Here is a 21,278-nt window from a genome sequence, read left to right on the forward strand (position 1 = left end):
TCAAATCTTCTGAATAAACAACAACGTAATCACCGCTCATACTCTTTACAGCTATAGAGTAGGCTCCTTAGAAATATCCTGTGCTTCTTGTTTAAGTGGAGGAACAATGACATCTCTCTCAGCATGGGTGAAGGCCAACAGCAAAGCCTCTGTTTCATGTTCCTCTGTTCACAGTTTACGACTGCTCACAACAGTTTACAGCAGCCAAATTTCATTTTGCACAGGCAAATCCTATCGCACATTATCCTGTAGATTGCATTAGGAACCTAATCTTTTCTTTCTCTACCTCCTCAGAAGAAAGGAGCACCTTCATGATTAACCCACTTTACAGCAATGAATAAACGCATCATCCAGTAATGTACACCAGATTTAATTTGAAGGGAAAAAAATCCCCGAAATGCTAAAAAAAAAAAATCTGAGAAATGTAATAGAAAACAGCACATAAAGCTGCCACCATGGAGTGCTCAGAATTTATTTGAACATTCCATAAATTCTTTTTTTTTTTTACAGATTAGATGTTTTATTGTTAGTTGTGTACAGTATCTTGACAATTTCACAAACATGATGGTACAAACGTAAAGAAAAAATGATATGTATAAGCAAAAATGTTAACACAAACGTCATTACATTAACTGAGAAAATACACAAATCTTCATTTTCTTTCTCTTCAGTGAAGACAAAGTCACATATAGCCCATGTTGCTTTTGGTTTCCCATCTTTGCTTGGCTTCAAACCTGAATCAATGTTAAAATACTGATTTAGCAAAACTTCTTTGCAAAATGTATTACAGATATTATAAACGACAAAAATGAATCTGAATGAAACATATTTCCATGTTCTTGAGAGCTTGTTCATAGACATTAGCATAACACATTATACACATATTCTTACCATGACATCCACTGTGACAGTCCAAAAGTGCCTGTCTAATGTTAAGTGATGGCTACAGTACACACTTTCTCTGTATAGTCAAACCCTAGCATGTATTTATACCTGTGCATGAAATAAGTAAGAAAGAATCTGGCAAGCTAGCCAAATACGCATAACAAATGTATGTCGCTAACAAACTGCGATTTAATGTAAATTAGGGAGATAATTGTGGGGAGGAGAGTAAAAAGACAAACCCCCAAGCGATTTGTTTCTTCCTTTTCTGGGCTGCCCGCGAAGCCTCCACTTCCTGTTTGCTCTGCACAAAGTCACGGCAATCAGTGGCTTGTGCGATTTTCACAGCCAACTATTGAAAGAGAAGACCCATTAGATGATGTAAATCAGTCTCTCTGGCAAGCAGAGCTCTTCCAACTGATATGTCAGGGTGGCTTCTCATGAGTGCCTCCGGTTCCCGTTTTGTCTCACCCTGACCATGATGCAATGACGGCACCTAGATTGTGGGTTGGTGAAGAAAAAAACATAGTAAACACACATTCAACTTCTGAACAGTAATCGAAAATAAGACAGTCAACCATTTACCATGACTATCGTAATATTTACTTAATCGTTTGAATGTACAGTAAAAGGCAACATTTTATTTGAAACGTGCAGATCTTTAAATCAGAAGTTAAATGACCATGACTGCAAGTGGCAAAAATTTTTTATTCAAATATCAGTGAGGAAGTGCATGTATTGTTGAGCAGAATAATCCCAATAACCCCAGTCACACAGAAAACAAAAGGCTACATTCAGTCACTCCACACTTGGAACAAATCTCCAAACCTTTAGGTAATTATTTCTAACATTCATAGAGTACAATCAGGGGGGAAAAAGGTAGTGAAGAAATGTGTCACAATTTCTCAACAACAACAACAAAAACATGCTAGTCAATTAAAAAAATTATAATTATAATTAAGTGGGATAAACTTTATTAGAAAGACTAAATGTTGGGATTAAGCAGGACAGTGCAAGTAGCCAGGAAACATTTAACTCTAAAGGCTTTTTATCACCATATTTCAGGAACCAAGGGTGTAAAATGTTCTAATTTGGGATACATTAAAAGCCATAAAGGTCTTTCAAAAAGATTAATGGTACTTTGCTTGGATTTAAGATAAGGGCTTCAGCTGGCTGCAAGTACTGGGCTCCGGTTGGGCCCTCAAGGCATTCATCTATACAGTCACTTGGAAGATTTGTAAAAGCGTCTGCATAACCTGAAGCTAACATACTATGACAGTTTTCTAATTCCTTGCAATTTTTTATAGGTTTTAAAGGCCTATAAAATCATGTTTTCTAGGCAGAACTCTGGAGAAAGGGAAAGTTACAATGGGTGATCATTCTCATGTTGAGAGTAGATTTGCCAGCAGATAATACCAGGGCGTTTTGAGCACCATGTTTAAGTGGTGTAGGTGCTAAATGCTTTTGCTTGGATGTGGCACAGGCTGGGATCATAAATCTGAAGGTTTATTCAATTGTTGACAATTCTCCTGCGTTCACACATTTGCTAAAAATAAAGTCATTGGGTAAAATGCATCTGTTTTGAGAGAAAATATAATGAAATTGGAAGATGCTAAATGGCTCCTTGAGCTTTACAACCAGATATGTATATTTTTTGTAACACAAGGATTACCCACATTAACCTGCTCTCCTGTGGGGAGCATTTGAAATTCAAAATGTCTAGAAACCACACCTTCCTAACCCCCCCCCAAAAAAAGGACACTGACACATTGACACTTTGACATAATTAAAACCCTCTCACATACCCCCTCCCCCCTCTTCTCTTTCTCTTGCAGCCGCTGAGCGGTTAAAGTGGTAAAGGTCTTTACATTTTTTTTTTATCAATGCAGTCTACATCCCTGATTGTCTTTACTGGGGCTCAACATTAATGTCAACCAAGTTACCTAGGCGACAGAACAGATCAAACAGACAAAAAAAAGCCCTCAAATGTCTGATTAATCAAGCCTGCAAACAGCTTATTTCTTTTAGCCTGCATGCAAGTATGAAAATGAGATTCCGAGAGCAGTACATTGTGCAGATTTGTTCATTCTTATCTGAACAAAGCCAGCGGCAGCTTATTTCATGGATCACTGGCACTGTCAGCGCTGTGGCGCCGAGCAGGTGACGGCTCCTCTTTCTGTGGCGAGAACAAAATTAGCAAAAAGTCGGCACAAATTAGCCTCTCATATTTTCTGTAATATGACATTATTTTTCATTTACTTTTTTGATCCACTTTTCAGGATTTTTTCTCCCCCTCCCCTTGTGTGTCTTAGTGCCAAATCCTTTCAAATCACAAGCCAGCAGAAATGAAAACATTTGCTGCCAGAATAAAAATACAAAAGCTAGAAAAGAAATGGGCCTATTCGACACAAAAACCTCATCCGTTCTTTGTTTAAGGCAGTCATACAAGCCTATTCCATGTTTCCGTAAGACCAATGTTAAAATGAAGATTTAGTGTCTGATACCGTCAATTTTTTTCCCCCAAAACCATTTTCTTTTCTTTCAATTCTGTCGTGAGCATAGCCTCTGTTTAACACAAGGTTTATTCAAAGGATTAATACTGTGACCTTTGGAAGGTTTGCAGGCGGCACATTTTTTGCTGCATTATACTGCCGCTGCTGCAGTAGCTTAGAACCACTAGGAAAGTTAAATCAATAGTACCACTTTCTGTTGTCACTCATGTTTGGGTTGTCAGAGATTCAAGTGGAATCCCAAATATGTGGCCTCGCTATACTATATATATATCACTTCAGCACAGGCCATGTTAAAGATAAGGCCATGATAAGGCATGTCCATTGTATTGACACAATGCAAGTTATCGATCACAGTCCCCTTTGAGTTGACTTCTATGCTGCGGCACAGCCTGCTGCATAGACAGCATGATGTGGCTTCTGTCAGTGACAAATGGAATCCCTTACAAAGTATTCAAGACATTGGGGACCCTGCAGGTATTTCAACCAGTTTACCAACATGAGTTCATAGTCATCACAATGATTTACTGATAACTCTGTGCATTTCTCAGAATCCTTGGATATTCCAAGATACACATTACAAAACAACAGCAGCTTCAAAAGACAAATGGTAGGGAGAGAAGACTCAACTTAACGTAAATGCTTCTCTATATTAATAAAGTGTTCAGGCTGGTATTAACAATATGAAATAAATGATGGCTTTAAGGAAGAAATGGCCTTAAACCCATTCATAAAATGTCCTATCCTGGGAAGCCTCTTCCAATTAAAACATGTGAGAGGTGGATTAACAGGGGCTATGTGGCTTTGCCTCGCTAAATCACCACCCCGAGCTGCTCCGCTGCATTTGACGTGTAAACGATTAATGACCAGCCTAATTCCCTTATCACACTACCTTAATGCCTAAATAATGTGGCCTTAGTCAACTTTGGAAAGCAGGGCTATATAAGAATGGAATAAATATCAGATTAGGCAGCTCATATGTAATTTCAGTCTAATTTCGAAGAATCGAGGTAGGGAGGGGAAAAAAGAAAATGGGTTTCTAGTCTGAAAAGTCAGATTGCTCTACTTCAACTTGACCTTGTTTATGCCATGTAAAAGCATTACTGGGACAATAAAGCATAAGGCAGTCTGTCCACTAAATTGCTTTGATGCCATTTAATCTATTTCCAATTATTGGTTGTCCTATCGGTGCAAGTTAAACAAAGAAATTACTATGTTGATAAGAACAAGTCTTGACAATGATTTGAGTGAAGCCCAGCAAACTGGGGACGTCCTGGAGACATGCGACAATGTTCCCATTAGGAATTAGGAATGGTTAGGAATGGTTACGAAGCGATTATTATCCCACTGGACTTTCTAAAAACATTCTAACATTGCGTGATGGTCCCAAAGGAATGTTCTCTGAGGGGACCTTGGTCTAGTTCCCTGTAAGTTCCCAGGACGTCACCGAGGACCATGTCAGGACATTCGCAGGACTTTAATTTTACTACTCCTTAGGATGTTGTGTGATGGTCCCAAGGGAACGTTCTCTCCGGGACGTTTTTAATAGTTCCCGGTTTGTCCAATGGTCCCCTGAACGTTATTGGGACATTGTGTCATGGACCCTGGAGGTTTTGTCTAGTTCCCAATTTGTCCCAGGGACGGTTTTTAGGACGTTCTTTGGATGTTGTGTCATGGTCCCCTGGCCGTTGTCTGGTTCCCGGTTTGTCAAAGGGACGTTTATAACACGTAGCAGGAAGATTGGAATGCCGTGAACCAAGAGGTGGCGAGTTAAAATCTCAGGTGAGAACATGTTAAACAATAATTACAGTATGAATAAATATACACAATGTAATCAAGTATGTCAAAGTGTTCAAAATGTAAGTTGAAAACACTGTATGCAATATATTGTAGTGAGTAGGTACCTCATCAAGAGGTCCTGAGTTTATCTTGGCATAAAGGCTACGAGGAGTTGGGTTGACAAGCCAATGACCCAAGTTTGAGTCACGGTTAGGGCTACCACCTAATTTGCGAATTGGTGTCAGAACTGTGATGGCGCTACCGTGAAGCCATCAAAGGTGTGCCCAGGCATTAGGAACTTGAGATAAATAGAAGAGGGGTAGTGACGCGACTTTAATCCAACACATAGCAACCTTGTCAAGAGGTTTTAGATCTCTTGGTGTAACAGCTAAGGTGTTGTGTTGGCAGTCGCTGAAACCGGTTCTGAGTCCTGAGACGTGGGTGAACCTTGGTCAATACGGAATTTCAGTCCTATTTTTTGTGATGACGAATAGTCCTTATTCTGTAGCTGTTAAAAAACATCTAAGTACATCAAAGCCATACTGGCATTGGTTGTCTGGTGAGACCATTTGACTGCTTATCTAATCAAAGCCATGAGCTGTATATCCTCCCCTTATAATTTTTTTTTTATTCAGGATGCATTGCCATATTCTCTCAATAAAGATTAGCATTATTGTCATTCAGGGGGCAGTCGTGTAAGAGGTTTATGTAATCTTGCTGCCAATTTGACAAACAGCATTTACATGACATGCAAAAAGAGAGCCACTCCTGGGAAGATATTGCCGAACTGCCAGTGGTATAATGCATGTCTCTATTTTTCTGTTCCCTAATAATCTGATGCTAGATACTGTCATCTTTAGGGACTGAAAAAGAGTCTGAAAGTTTGCCCGCTTTGTGCATATTCCATTATCTTGCCTCTTCTGAGTAGGGAAGGCTTATTAGCAAGCTTTGAACTCATACTTACAATAATGTGCCATCAACAGTTTTATAAGCTAATTAGAAAAACAGTTTAATTAATGACTGACTGGCAATAAAATGGCAATCATGAAAAAAGAAACTAAGGGTGCTAAGCTTCCACTACCACCAATTAAGGCCTAATTACAAACAAATTATATATGTGTTTTGCTGTGGGCTTTAATAAAAAAATGGCTTTAATTAAAAGAGAAAACATGCTAATTAATTAAACAGCACAAAAAAAAATCTACATTGAAAAGTATGCTTTGCCTATCAAGTAATTAATGAAATACAATAATCTAAATGAGATTCCCAAGCATTTGATAAAAGCTTAGTACCCATTTCACAAAATCCATTTCAAAATTAATGAGCAGAAATTTTATGTGAGTCATCCAGAGATACATACAATAAGAGTTCATTCTGTGATGAATTGCTTATGCTGAAGGAAAAAGGAACGAAGAAGAGACTTTCCTTAACTGTTTCTCAGTCGCCCGGGGGCCTTGCAGGAGAGAGGAAGAGAGCCTCATTTTCTGATGTGGGGTGGACACAGTTTAAATCTGATAACGAGTGTTTTCCACAAAAGCAATGCTCATTAAAAAAATGTGGCATTACAGGGAAAGGTACTGAAAAGAGAAAATACCAAAATAACATGAAATTAGTCTTAGTTCAGCTCCTCTTCTCACCTAAATAGCCACGTTGTGCCACCTTTGCTTTACAGTACTTAAACAGTGGTTACCAAAGCAATGCATGCCATGGTGGTATGGGTTTCTTTCCTAATATACAGTACCAGTCAAAAGTTCACAAACCTACTCATTCCAGGGTTTTTCTTTATTTTTAAAAACTATTTTCTACATTGTAGAAGTGTATATTTGAGATTCTTCAAAGTAGCCTTGATGACAGCTTGGCACACTCTTGGCATTTTCTCAACCAGCATCATGAGGTAGTCACTTGGAATGCACTCCAATTAACAGGAGTGCCTTATTAAAAGTTAATTTGTGAGATTTCTTTCCTTCTTAATGCATTTGAGCCAATCAGTTGTGTTGCAACAAGGTAGGGGTGGTATACAGAAGATAGCCCTATTTGGTAAAACACCAAGTCCATATTATGGCAAGAAGAGCTCAAATAAGCAATGAGAAACGACAGTCCATCATTACCTTAAGACATGAAGGTCAGTCAATAACAAACATTTCAAGAAAGTGTAAGAAACAAGAAGTTTCTTCAAGTGCAGTCGCAAAAACCATCAAGCGCTATGATGAAACTGGAGAGGAAGACCGAGTTACAGTGGGGCAAAAAAGTATTTAGTCAGCCACCAATTGTGCAAGTTCTCCCACTTAAAGATGAGAGGCCTGTAATTTTCATCATAGGTACACTTCAACTATGACAGACAAAATGAGAAAAAAAATCCAGAAAAATCACATTGTAGGATTTTTAATGAATTTATTTGCAAATTATGGTGGAAAATAAGTATTTGGTCAATAACAAAAGTTTCTCAATACTTTGATATATACCCTATGTTGGCAATGAGAGGTCAAATGTTTTCTGTAAGTCTTCACAAGGTTTTCACACACTGTTGCTGATATTTTGGCCCATTCCTCCATGCAGATCTCCTCTAGAGCAGTGATGTTTTGGGGCTGTTGCTGGGCAACACGGACTTTCAACTCCCTCCGAAGATTTTCTATAGGTTTGAGATCTGGAGACTGGCTAGGCCACTCCAGGACCTTGAAATGCTTTTACGAAGTCACTCCTTCATTGCCCGGGCGGTGTGTTTGGGATCATTGTCATGCTGAAAGACACAGCCACGTTTCATCTTCAATGCCCTTGCTGATGGGAGGTTTTCACTCAAAATCTCACGATACATGGACCCATTCATTCTTTCCTTTAAACGTATCGGTCGTTTTGGTCCCTTTGCAGAAAAACAGCCCCAAAGCATGATGTTTCTACCCCCATGCTTCACAGTAGGTATGGTCTTCTTTGGATGCAACTCAGCATTCTTTGTCCTCCAAACACGACGAGTTGTTTTTACCAAAAAGTTCTATTTTGGTTTCATCTGACCATATGACATTTTCCCAATCTTCTTCTGGATCATCCAAATGCTCTCTAGCAAACTTCAGACGGGCCTGGACCTGTACTGGCTTAAGCAGGGGGACACATCTGGCACTGCAGGATTTGAGTCCCTGGCGGCGTAGTGTGTTACTGATGGTAGGCTTTGTTACTTTGGTCCCAGCTCTCTGCAGGTCATTCACTAGGTCCCCCTGTGTGGTTCTGGGATTTTTGCTCACCGTTCTTGTGATCATTTTGACGCCACGGGTTGAGATCTTGCGTGGACCCCCAGATCTAGGGAGATTATCAGTGGTCTTGTATGTCTTCCATTTCCTAATAATTGCTCCCACAGTTGATTTCTTCAAACCAAGCTGCTTACCTATTGCAGATTCAGTCTTCCCAGCCTGGTGCAGGTCTACAATTTTGTTTCTGATGTCCTTTGACAGCTCTTTGGTCTTGGCCATAGTGGAGTTTGGAGTGTGACTGTTTGAGGTTGTGGACAGGTGTCTTTTATACTGATAACAAGTTCAAACAGGTGCCATTAATACAGGTAACGAGAGGAGGACAGAGGAGCCTCTTAAAGAAGTTGTTACAGGTCTGTGAGAGCCAGACATCTTGCTTGTTTGTAGGTGACCAAATACTTATTTTCCACCATAATTTGCAAATAAATTCATTAAAAATTGTATGTGATTTTCTGGATTTCTTTCCCTCATTTTGTCTGTCATAGTTGAAGTGTACCTATGATGAAATTTACAGGCCTCTCATCTTTTTAAGTGGGAGAACTTGCACAATTAGTGGCTGACTAAATACTTTTTTGCCCCACTGTACCTCTGCTGCAGAGTATAAGTTCATTAGAGTTAACTGCACCTCAGATTGCAGCCCAAAAAAATGCTTCACAGAGGTCAAGTAACAGACATATCAACTGTCAGAGGAGACTGCGTGAATCAGGCCTTCATGGTCGAATTGCTGCAAAGAAACCACTACTAAAGGACACCAATAATAAGAAGAGACTTGCTTGGGCCAAGACACACAAGCAATGGACATTAGACCGGTGGAAATCAGTCCTTTGGTCTGATGATTCCAAATTGGAGACTTTTGCTTTCAACCGTTGTGTCTTTGTGAAACACAGAGTAGGTGAACAGATGATCTCCGCATGTGTGGTTCCCACCGTGAAACACGGAGGTGGTGGGATAGTGCTTTGATGGTGACACTGTGTAATTTATTTAGAATTCAAGGCACACTTAACCAGCATAGCTACCACAGCATTCTGCAGCGATACACCATTCCATCTCGTTTGCACTTAGTGGGACTATCATTTTTTTCAACAGGACAATGACCCAAAACACACCTCCAGGCTGTGTAAGGGCTATTTGACCAAGGAGAATGATGGAGTGCTGCATCAGATGACCTGGCCTCCAATTGAGATGGTTTGGGATGAATTGGACCGCAGAGTGAAGGAAAAGCAGCCAACAAAGTGCTTAGCATATGTGGGAACTCCTTCAAGACGGCTGGAAAAGCAATCCTCATGAAGCTGGTTGAGAGAATGCGAAGAGTGTGCCAAGCTGTCATCAAGGCAGGTGGCTACTTTGAAGAATTTAAAATCTAAAATATATTTTGATTTGTTCAACACTATTTTGGTTACTACATGATTCCATGTGTTATTTCAGAGTTTTGATGTCTTCACTATTATTCTATAATGTAGGAAATAGTAAAAATAAAAATAAAAAACTGGAATGAGTAGGTGTGTCCAAACTTTTGACTGGTACTGTATCTCTGGCTTCATTGAAATGGTAGAAGAAATTAGGTTCATAATAATATCATACCATTTTTGAGTGGCATGAGAAGTAAAGATGCAAGTTAGCCTGTGGACACAATATATCTGGGCCTTCAAGCAACCACCATTTACATGGCTCTAGGCCTATATCTCAGTCATACAATGATCTAACGTCAGGTGACTTAATTTGCTACTTATTGCAACGAGCAGCACCTGTGGATAATTTGGCTTGTCTTTCTGTGTTCAGAAATGTCACTCCTAAACATCTATCTATGGTGTGTTGAAGAGTATAATTTCTCTGGGTTCTGTACTTTAGACAACCAGTGGTTAGCCAAGTGTTTATGATGAACCATGCAGGTGTTTCTTTCCATCATTTCCATATTCTTTAGCTTCTGGAACTCATGAAAAGGACATGACACCCCCTATTGTGTCAGAATATAGAGTTTCTGTTTTGAAGTGGTAATGTACGCTAATAGCTGTGATCACTGCTAAGGGGAAAATGGAAGCACTAACACGGTGTGACAGTCTTTTGTCTTGTATTATTTTCACTTATTATATAAAAAGTACTGCCTCAGAGTAAAAAACAAAATATTTAAAAAAAAGGGAGCTTATTTGTAGAGCTCGGTTTGTAGAGGAGAGGGATGTGCTCAATTGTTGCAGGATGGAAGTCCGCTGAAGAGACAGTGAATTCCAATCACCATTGGATTAAGTTGTGCTTAGCTATTTTACTTAAGGCTAGCTGTTAAACTCATTCATAATGTATTATGAATGAATAATGGGCATTTATGCACTTGTGTAGGCAGTTATAAGAAGCTATGACCTGTTATGAATGCTTATAACAGTTTCTTTATTATTGGATATACGTTTTAACTGACTACAGTCTTCTTTGTTTCATTTTTCAGGAATGCTTTCTGGAATCCATCTTTTAAATATGAGCTGCCGGATCCTATCAACTCTCCTGACAGAGGGTGAGCGAGTTATATATAGCACTTAATATTATGCTAATTAAGGAAATTAATTACTCCATATGCAACTTACAGCAGTGTAAAATAATGTTCAATAATCAAAGGATGGCGTCGCAAGTGCCCTAATTGGAAGACTTGCACCACTCAATCTACTGAACTAATATTAAGAAGTACTTTAGGGGCCAGAAGCTATTCCTACTATTTTGGGACTTCTAAGCCAGCCTTTGAGAAACAACAAGAAAAGTACGGCTCTGCAAAAGATCAACAAACCAAACTGCACGTGAGAAAAGAAGAAACATTGCCAACCCTATCTGCAAACAATGGTTTTCTAAAATGTAAAGGTATTAGGGATGAAAACGAAAGAGCTTCCTTCGAAACAACACTGCCTCAGTAAGGTACCAGTTAATAATATGAACACATACCTAAGAAGAAATGTGATTGCTTTGTGTCATATTTTGGTGGACTTAATACTTAACTTGAACTTTTAAGAAGAACCGAGCTTTAAAAAGTATTTGAAACAAAGAATTTCAGACTTTGGAGAATATTTAAATATATAGTTTAATGGAGACAATCTCAAAACAACCTGTAATATTCTAGCAGTGTATTTTAGAACTCGAACAGATGAAAGCACATGTATCAGAGAATTTCTAAAGAAGACTTAAAAAAAGGGTTTTAACAAATTGTTTTAATATTCAGATTCAAAGTCAACAAAAAAAATAATTAATTGATTGTCACGAGCTCAAAACACAGCAGAAACAAACAATTCCTTTATTGGAGGAACATCGTCAGACATTTCACTTTGGTTCGAAAAGCAATGCTGGTAGATTGAGAATTGAAATACTGTGACAACCTGGTACACTGTGAACTGTGTTTCTTTACAATCAATGCCTTGGGGGACAGACACAGCCCTCTTTAGTAATTCACAGCTGCCTAAATCCTTTTCCGTTCTTTCCATTACGAAAACATGGTACTATTCCTCCACTAAAAAGCCTGCCATAATAATGTCTCAAGTGTTATGACTGTAAACAAATTAAACAAATAAGCCATTACATACAGTATTAAATGAGACGCTTCAATAATAACCTTGAAATGTATTCTGACCACAGATGGGAATATTGATCCACTAAATGTTTGTCACCATAGGACTGTCCAGAGTCAACACTAGTGTCTCAATCATCATTTGCAAAGTGCAATGAGGTTGAACTCAGGAAGAATTAGACGTGGGTATGAAACGCTCCACTTCTACGCACATTTCCCCAGAGCATGTTTAATATGCCACATGCTATTATTTATCTAGGAAATGAAGCCGCAACCTTGACGCTGCCAGCAGCCACCACTTGAGCCATCTGTAGCAAACTACACTTCTCTCAAGTTTACCCTCTACCGTAGATACAATATATTTGGTACAACATCCACTAAAGAGACGGAGGAAAACATATTTGAAAAGGGATATTGCAGCAGTAACACATCAGTATCCCCATCTATGCAACATGGTCAACATACTACAGTAGAATAAATGGTGAAATGTCTATTTCCTACTCATTCATGGTACTGTATGCTGCTGTATTTTCCTATCTATTTACAAGAAGTCGGGGGAATTTGTAGGTCACTTGTCATTAGCTCTCATTGTCATTTAGACAATTTTACAGACAGGCTGATATTGGGCTAAATGTTACCAGGCATTACAGAACAATGAATGCAGTTTCTTACTCACCAATTTTGTTGTATGTGAGAATTTCTTGAAAACTTCAGTCAATTCACTGTTCTGAGCATGAGGTAAACACAGATACATAGTGAGCTATGGCTGCCAGACTGCTGTCAAGCCCATCCTTCATGTTCCTGGCAAGCTACAAGGGAGGTGACAGAGAGGCAAAGAACCTCAGCTAAGTCTGCCCAAATCCACTAGTACTCTAAGAGGCTTTCTGGAACTACAGGTGCCACTTTGTCAGCCACAAAGCAAGTTTTAATTTTAATTTCTCTAACCTTTTTTGTCCATTTGCATTATTGTGTTTTATCGACTGTTTTATGCTGGGTACAAGAATCAGCCTTCAACATCAGTCTGCTGGCATGTAAAATCAAATCACTTACCCTGCGTGTCCCTCATCAACATTTTTAATAGAGAACTAGATTTTAATGTTTGATAGAGTATGACGATTTTGCGTGCATTGCCTAACCTTTGTTGAAATTCAAGTGTTTATCTGAATTAAAGTTTAGGTACATGGCTGACAGACTTAAGTGTGTATGCTGTACTGATGCATGAATATCACTGCTTCTATAAGAGCATCACATCTCTCACCTCTAGTTGTGACAATTGAACATACTGTAATCCCCAACTATGAAAAGTAGTAGCTGTGTCTTTTTAACTGCAATTATGGGTGCGTGGGCTACATTCTCTACTAAATTAGCTTCAAACCGCTTGATCCATGATGCCTGCCGAGACGAGTGGTTTCAAAACTGCAGGCATTGCATTTAGGGACGTGTGCACTTCAAAGGTATGAAACTTGCACCTTGAGAATGTTTTAAAAGTTGGCTTGAAGGCAATGTACCCCTTCATTAAAAAGCAGAGCCAAAAGTCCTTTAGACACTGCCACACTTCAAAACTAAGGGGGAGGGATTTCCATTAACTCAATGAAAAAGGGCTGCAGGACTTCTCAATCAAGTGTGCCTGTGTGTGTTTTTGTTCCCCTATGTCTTTGCAGGAAGAAATGGCCACGGATCCATTAGTTTGATTTGTCACAGCGGGAGCGCCCCAAAGATCTCTTATCAGTGCAACGTACCTCTCGAGTGGCGAGTCTGTCGCTCATCTCCTCCGCCTTCCCAAAGTCCCCTTCAGCGATGGCGCTCTCTATGCTCTTTTCTAGGCTGGACTGGAGAGAAGGGGAACATTTTGTGATTTTAGAAATAGAAAGGGGGGGGGGAATCTAAGAGTAACTTCCCCCGGGCCTTATTTTTTATAGGATTGCTATTAATACAAATATGTAGATTTTCCTTCACAAATGAAAACCTTTTTGATTGGATATTAGAAGGGATTTTTTTTTTTGGGGGGGGGGGTTACCACCAAACATAAATGTGACTCTTTAATTACACATTTCCATTACAGACTGGGGCAGGGGAGAGGGCAAAGATGCCCCTGGTCACTGATGGCAGGGTGGTTCCCTAAAAAAGGAGACTATCCAAAGTAGTACAGTAAAGAGCATTTCTCCAAAAATCTTTCACAGGGCACATGACAGGCAAGATGTTATACTTCTATATTAGCGGAGCCCGCTCTGAAGCATCTTCATAAAAATGATTCAAGGACTCATGGCACTGTGTGGTTCAGTTGGTAGAGCATGGCGATTGCAACTCCAGGATTGTGGGTTTGATTCCTGGGCCCACATATATATAAAATGTATGCACGCATGACTGCAAGTTGCTGTGGATAAAAGTGTCTGCTAAATGGCATATATAAAGACTCAAGTTGTTTATGGATGCACACTCATCCCTCAAATGAATTTGGAAAAACCTAATAATGAAATGAAAGATGGTAGTAATAACTACATATATACAAACTTCTACTACCACCACAACTTTACAGTAGCCTTTTTGCTGGCAATGTGAACTGAATTATAGACTGAATGTGCATGTCCCAAAGAATATATTTTGTGCCTAGTGTGTAATTGACTTAACATTTGTTAATGTAATATGAATGTCTAAATGACATTGATCACTAATGAGAATGTTTGAACATGGAGGAGCAAGACCTTCTCGTTATGTTGACTTGACAAGTTCTGTTTAATTCAGCTTCTTGTTAATTATATCTTATCCATTCAAAGTAGGCCTCCTCTTTTGAGAATGAGAAAAAAAAACACAGCAAAAATTCAATTTTATGGTACTTTGAGATAGTGCATTCAAATAACACTCCAAATAAGCATTACTAGAACTTCCAATTGAATTTGGACAAATTCCCCATCTTATACACCATTATTATATTTGCAACCACTTTGCTTACATGGCAATTTACATATAAAAATATGTATGTCTCTTTCTTGTTCTATTACATCAGACTTATCAAGTACATAACTTAATTTCTTACTTGAATCCATTTAGAAATAAACTCATTTTTCCAAGAGTTGCTTATCTTATGACACACACACTACAGCTATTCGCCAGCACTTTCCTGCACATAGATGCAGGGCTGAGACACACAAAAACAGGTGACTGTCTGCGATTCCATTTTCCATACATCATTTCCCAAAAATATAGCCTAAGCTAGTGCTCTGCAGGCTAGATCCATGCCCCTGTAGGCTAGATTCATGGGTTGAACAATTAGGCTACTCAAAGTGTGAAAGGCTATGTTATTGTTGTATACGGAGCTTTCCACAAACAGTAACAAGGTGTGCAGGAGCTGTCAGGTCTTTGTACAGACATTCAGTACATACACTTCTCTCTAGAGCAAATCTACATCTTACATTAATCTCAACCTAAAAGGACAGTGGAGAATCATCCCAATGCCAAGATTATGGTAATCTCATCATTACATTTAACACTATCTTTTATATTTTACTCAATGTCAGATTTGAGTCTAAAAACCTCTTAATCCACCTGTCATATTTGATAAAACAATGAGAAGTTACACAGGCATGAATATGGAAAGACAGAACACGTTCGATGCTTTTACCATAACTTGACGGCATTAAACACAGACAGGCAGGCGAGTAATGTGGCAGACATCTTTGTTACCTTGGGAGCAGGCTTGCTACAGGCAGGGGGTTGAAATCTATCATTGATGCCAAAGTACTGCGTAAGCCCATCCCAATGCCTTTCATGCTCCGCTTGAGGTTCTCTGCTGAGAAAAAAAAAATTGTGTTCATGTTCATTATCGGTTCAGTACAAGACTACAGCATATGTTTAGAATATACATGGGTGATAAGTACCCATCCAATTTTTTAGAAAGCCCTAGTGAAAAAGGCTATTAGGTAGGCCTACACCAACAAGGCTATGTCCCGATTCACCACCCTTTTTCAGAAGTCTGCACTTGAACACCTACCGTCATGGATTAAAAAGCATAGGATTGGTATAGCCTAAGCATGGACTAGAGCGAGTTTCCACAATTCTAAAATCCATAGAAGAAAGTATGCGAGCTGTAGTGGGTGAAGTACTGGGACTCAGCCTTGAAGAGTCTATTGTAGAGCTACAGTTGAAGTCAGAAGTTTACAAACACCTGAGCCAAATACATTTAAACTCAGTTTAACAATTCCTGACATTTAATCCTAGTAAAAATTCCCTGTCTTAGGTCAGTTAGGATCACAACTGTGGTCTTCACTGATTTCTTATGATTTTCCCATGATGTCAAGCAAAGAGGCACTGAGTTTGAAGGTAGGCCTTGAAATACATCCATAGGTTCACCTCAAATGATGCCAATTAGCCCATCAGAAGCTTCTAAGCCATGACATTATTTTCTAGAATTTTCCAAGCTGCTTAAAGGCACAGTCAATTTAGTGTATGTAAACTTCCCACTGGAATTGTGATACAGTGAATTAAGTGAAATAATCTGTCTGTAAACAATTGTTGGAAAAATTACTTGTCATGCACAAAGTAGATGTCCAAACCGACTTGCCAAAACTATAGTTTGTTAACAAGGCATTTGTGGAGTGGTTGAAAAATGAGTTTTAATGACTCCAACCTAAGTGTATGTAAACTTACGACTTCAACTGTATGTAATACAATTACATTTTCAAAAATAGATATAGCCTACATTACCTTTCATTGTTTGATACCATGTTCTTAGTTGCTGATTTTTCATCTGTTTAGTGACATGAAACACAAAGACATTAATCTTGGTTCCCTGTGAACTGTCAAGTAAACTCCAAAAATCACCCTTTGTTGTATTGTGTTATGACTCATGACCTCAGAAATATAAACGGCACTGTGGTTATATCCCTTCAAAAACAATGAAAAGGGGTAGACTGGTTGACAATTTTTTTTTCAGTGACTTTTGATGGAATTGTATATCATTTAATTACGTTTCCCGTGGATCCATTCCAGTTCAACCTTTATAGCTAGAAGACTATTAACTAAATTATAATCAGAATCAGAATTGAACAAGGACAAATGAAAGTCAGTGAATAGGCACTTTAAAAAACAAGGATCATGAGACACTTGGACACAGGATGACCCCTCTGCTCTGGTTTTCCCTTTTCCATTATTTCTGTGATAGATAGGTCAAGTAGGTTAGGTTTACATCTGACCAGAGCAAAGATCTCATTGATCTTTATCTTCAGTGGCTATTGTGGGTATGTGTTAAAAAGTGCAATTCACCTTTCTTATATCGTCCTTTTCTCTGCTGTCTTTTTTGGGGGAGCTTCATTGTGTTGGTCTCACATTTTTTCTTCTGTTGCTCTTTAAATTTCTAAAGAACATGAAGTGCAACCGTTCACAATTAGCAATAACAAAAGCATTAACCCAAATCATTAAAATGTATTAACTGTTGAAAATTAGGTTATGTTTGCGTGATGTGTATATCACGTTAGTGTCTTTAGTCACTTTAAAACATACAATGTAGCTTTTCAAATGAGTAGCCTATCCACATTTTACTTGCTTTTGAAAGGTGGTGCAACACTTCACATTCTTGCCAATTCTCATCGGAAATCCCGGGTAAGGAGTCCAAACACAGGTAATTTTCTATGAAGGGCTGGATACAAGAATAACTTGCGTCTCCAAGTGTAACACAATTTTGCTTAAGACCACGCGAAAGTCCAACTGCAGGACGTTGAACGTTAGCTGCGGCTATTTCTTGATTTGCAACACCTTGGTCGTCTTCATCATCTGAACTAATTTCTGCATCGGTTAGACCTTTCGGTAAAAGTCCGCTATACATGTTGAGAAGGGCAAATCAACAACGATGTATGCTCGGGTTATAACGTGTTAGTCATAATCCAAAACAAACTGGCATACCTATTTTTTGTACAAAATCAAAGATTGTAAACCTTTTCACTTCCTGGTGGACACTATGACTCTGGCAAAACAACCGCTCTGATTGGGTAAAACAATGTCACTTCTACCAATGAGAACTGTTCTTCTATAGATGCGCCAAACCCCATGGTTGCGTTCCAGGTCGTCTTTATTAGGCTACAATTGCAATGCACATCTCATATTATTACTGAGATGTTGAACACTTGTCCCTGGTAGAATTAACAGAATTGTAGAGCGATAACTTGCCAAAAAAGGTAGAATTGTCACAACCCAAACAATGCTTTGGGGAGGGTTGTGTTTTTTTATTAGGCACAGGGAGGGTAGTGAGTCTTCTCCTTGGTTTACCTTCGCCCTTATGCAGGTGTTCACTATAATTTATTCCATTCTAGCCACATTTCCACATCTGCTTGCATGTCCCTTCCCTACAGTGCATTCGGAAAGTATTCAGACCCATTGACTTTTTCCAAATTTGATTACGGACTGTATTGTCTTGTGGTATAGTTAGCGCTCGTGAAATCGTATTACAACATAAGGAAAGTACCAAAACAGCTTGATTTAAAGTGCATTCGGAAAGTATTCAGAACCCTTGACTTCGACATTTTGCTACGTTACAGCTTTATTCAAAAATTGATTAAATAAAATCATGTCCTCATCAATCTACACACAATATTCCATAACGACAAAGCGGTTTCTAGAAATGTTGGCAGATATGTATACAGTTAGAGTACCAGTCAAAAGTTTGGACACACCTATTCATTCAAGGGTTTTTCTTTATGTTTAGTATTTTCCACATTGTAGAATAAAAGTGAAGACATCAAAACTGTGAAATAGCACATATGAAATCATGTAGTAACCAAAAAAGTGTCAACATATATTTTATATTTGAGATTCTTCGAAGTAGCCACCCTTTCCTTGAAACATATTTGCACACTCTTGGCATTCAAAAAGCAATTTTTATCAATTTTAGAATAAGGCTGTAACGTAGCAAAATGTAGAAGTCAAGGGGTCTGAATACTTTACGAATGCACTTTAAATCAAGCTGTTTTGTACTTTCCTTATGTTGTACTACGTTTTCCCGAGCGCTAACTATACCACAAGGCAATACAGTCTGCCAGTTTAACTGTCGACGGCTTTAGCCGTATTTTCCTACATTTTACAGAACATATGGAGCGTATTTGTGTGTGTGTTAAAAACAATACCAAATTCTCTTGGTAACACTTAAGTACCTTACTGTAATTGTTTTCCACTTAAATGGTCAAAAAAAGCTTTAAAAAAATACATTTCTCAAGCAAGGTTTAAAATCACATATTTAGAAGATAAATTGTAGGCGGGTTTTATGACTTTGTGGCTGTGGTAACGAGTAACGACAAGGCGCAACTCTGATATAAAGTGTTTTTTCTCTCAAAGTTGGCGGTATGTCACGTGTCCTACGTATATCAGTAGACTCGTAACAACCCAATCATTACGAAACTTCTATTCGATCAAATCAGCCATATGTAGCAAATACGCCATTACATTTTTTGTTTACCAAATGCGACACTCTCAATGACCTTCTAACAAAAACTCTCGCTTGGTGAACAAAAAAAAAAAATCGCCACCTGCTGGAGAAGACAGGTTTTGGGCCCATTTATCCCTCTCGCTTCGCCCGTTCCTTTCTGGTGTGTATCAATCCACTCGAGCGGAGAGGCCTAATAGGAGAAATATGTAGCCTGAAAACGAGCTATTATTGTCAGAGAGGTGGAACTCTATTTGTTATTGGTCTATTAACTTATATCACCTGGTGATGTCACCAGGCAAGCCAAAACACCACTCATGCAAACCTGCTGATTAGAAGTTCCTGTGTAGACAGTGGCATGTATTCATGGATACCAAGAGAAGCCAGGCTTCCCCCCCCCCCCCAAATTGGTAAAAAATAATTTTTGAAAAATTGATATTTTGTCTCTCTGTTTTTCATAATTTTCCTTAAATTCGGAAGAGGCTGAATGTAACTCACAGGAGAAAGCATCCGATCGAGCGAAACAGCATCCCCTTGTCTAAACGAGTATGACATTGTTGACACCCATAGCATTGAAGGCAAGGGAAGCCAGTGAGTATCTAGTCGCCCTTGACAAAGTATACAAAATTAGCCAATCAGTTTTGAGCTAAACTGAGCGAGCTCAACTGTGAATGGTCCTGGCGCACCAAAAAAAGTTTCAAGGGATGCCAGCTTGGATTTGGTGTCACTCCTATCCAATCCAAATGAAAGCATTATGTAATTGACAGAAAAACTTGAATTGTTGCATCTTGTGTTGTTGTCCTCCGGTGGCTAGCTAGCCAGCAAGCTAAAAATGCCCCTTTCCTAAATTAGCCATGGATGGAGATAGGGATTTGGACTTGTGGTTTTACTTAATTCTCCGTACTGGCCAATGATTATAACAGTGATTCTGATCCAACCATTAATTCATACATTGTTGTGCCCCTGGCCTGAGAGGATGGATGTTCAATATGTAGCTAGATGTGTAATGCTAATGTTAACTAGCTAATGTTGCCCATGAATGGAAGTTAGGCTAGTGATCAAGCATTTTAGCCAGGTAGCGTAGGACAACAAAAAGTGTACGGTATGACAAAGTGATAGACCGTTTCATCAACATTAGAGGATGGCATTGGTATTCCTCTAGAGGTAGTGTGAGTCATGTTTTTCTACTTGCACGAACACAAACGCGCACACACAGAATTCAGAACCATGGACAGCCACATCATTCCCCAGTGATTTTACCCACACACCACTACTGTGTGTAGATTGTATTTTTAGCCATAAATTATCAGGAAATAACACTGATCACATTTTTTTCACACTTTTACAGTGTTCATTTCATCAGCTGTTGTACGATATGATACAAAACACAGGAAACAGAATTCTTACGGCACTTGGCCTTCAACAAGGTTTAACATTACTCATGGCTTCTGGAAGGTTTGTAGAAAACATAGTAAGAGAGGAATGATACATTTGAGTGGTGTTAGGGCAATATAGTAAATACAATGTTTACCTATTAAATTGCAGACTGAAAGCCATAAACACTAACCAATAATTTTTTGGTTAAAAATTATAAATTTTTATTGAGTTGCCGCCCACAGATTTAGAAAATGTGGCAGGTGGTTGATCTCCCATGAGAAATTCCGATCATTGGCCTCTTTCATCCTCCTCACTCTCTGACTCTCTTATTGCCTAACATAGCAGACACAGATATGAGATGTAGCATAGTGGGCCAGTGACAGAACAGTAGTCATTAATTAATGCAGGCTTTTAGGTGGGGTAGTATACAGTATATCTTTCGTGCCAGTCCCAGAGCCATGCTGCTATCATCAAGTGTGCCTTTGTTTTATGAAGCTGCACTTTACATGTCCTGAGACAGCAGCCTGTTTCAAACACATCTTCCTGGCTGA

General features: G+C 38.9%; 1 protein-coding gene across 4 annotated transcripts; it reads right to left on the reverse strand.

Moving 5' to 3' along the window:
• Positions 1–360: 360 nt before the first annotated feature.
• Positions 361–17,907, reverse strand: LOC135512474 (protein FAM204A-like). 4 transcript variants are annotated; one of them, XM_064934536.1, is made up of 7 exons: positions 17,482–17,907; positions 17,202–17,292; positions 16,644–16,686; positions 15,624–15,726; positions 13,682–13,771; positions 1,125–1,234; positions 361–734 (listed from the first exon to the last, which is right to left on the reverse strand). In XM_064934536.1, exons 1-7 carry the CDS (start codon positions 17,758–17,760, stop codon positions 683–685), a joined length of 768 nt encoding a protein of 255 aa, XP_064790608.1. In that variant the 5' UTR covers positions 17,761–17,907; the 3' UTR covers positions 361–682. The 4 variants fall into 4 exon arrangements, with proteins under 4 accessions (XP_064790608.1, XP_064790607.1, XP_064790609.1 ...); XM_064934535.1 differs by having other exon boundaries at positions 15,624–15,729; XM_064934537.1 differs by lacking the exon at positions 361–734 and having other exon boundaries at positions 1,142–1,378; positions 15,624–15,729.
• Positions 17,908–21,278: the final 3,371 nt, after the last annotated feature.

Source organism: Oncorhynchus masou, chromosome 24 (genome assembly GCF_036934945.1).
Source record: "Oncorhynchus masou masou isolate Uvic2021 chromosome 24, UVic_Omas_1.1, whole genome shotgun sequence".
NCBI classification, from domain to species: Eukaryota; Metazoa; Chordata; class Actinopteri; order Salmoniformes; family Salmonidae; genus Oncorhynchus; species Oncorhynchus masou.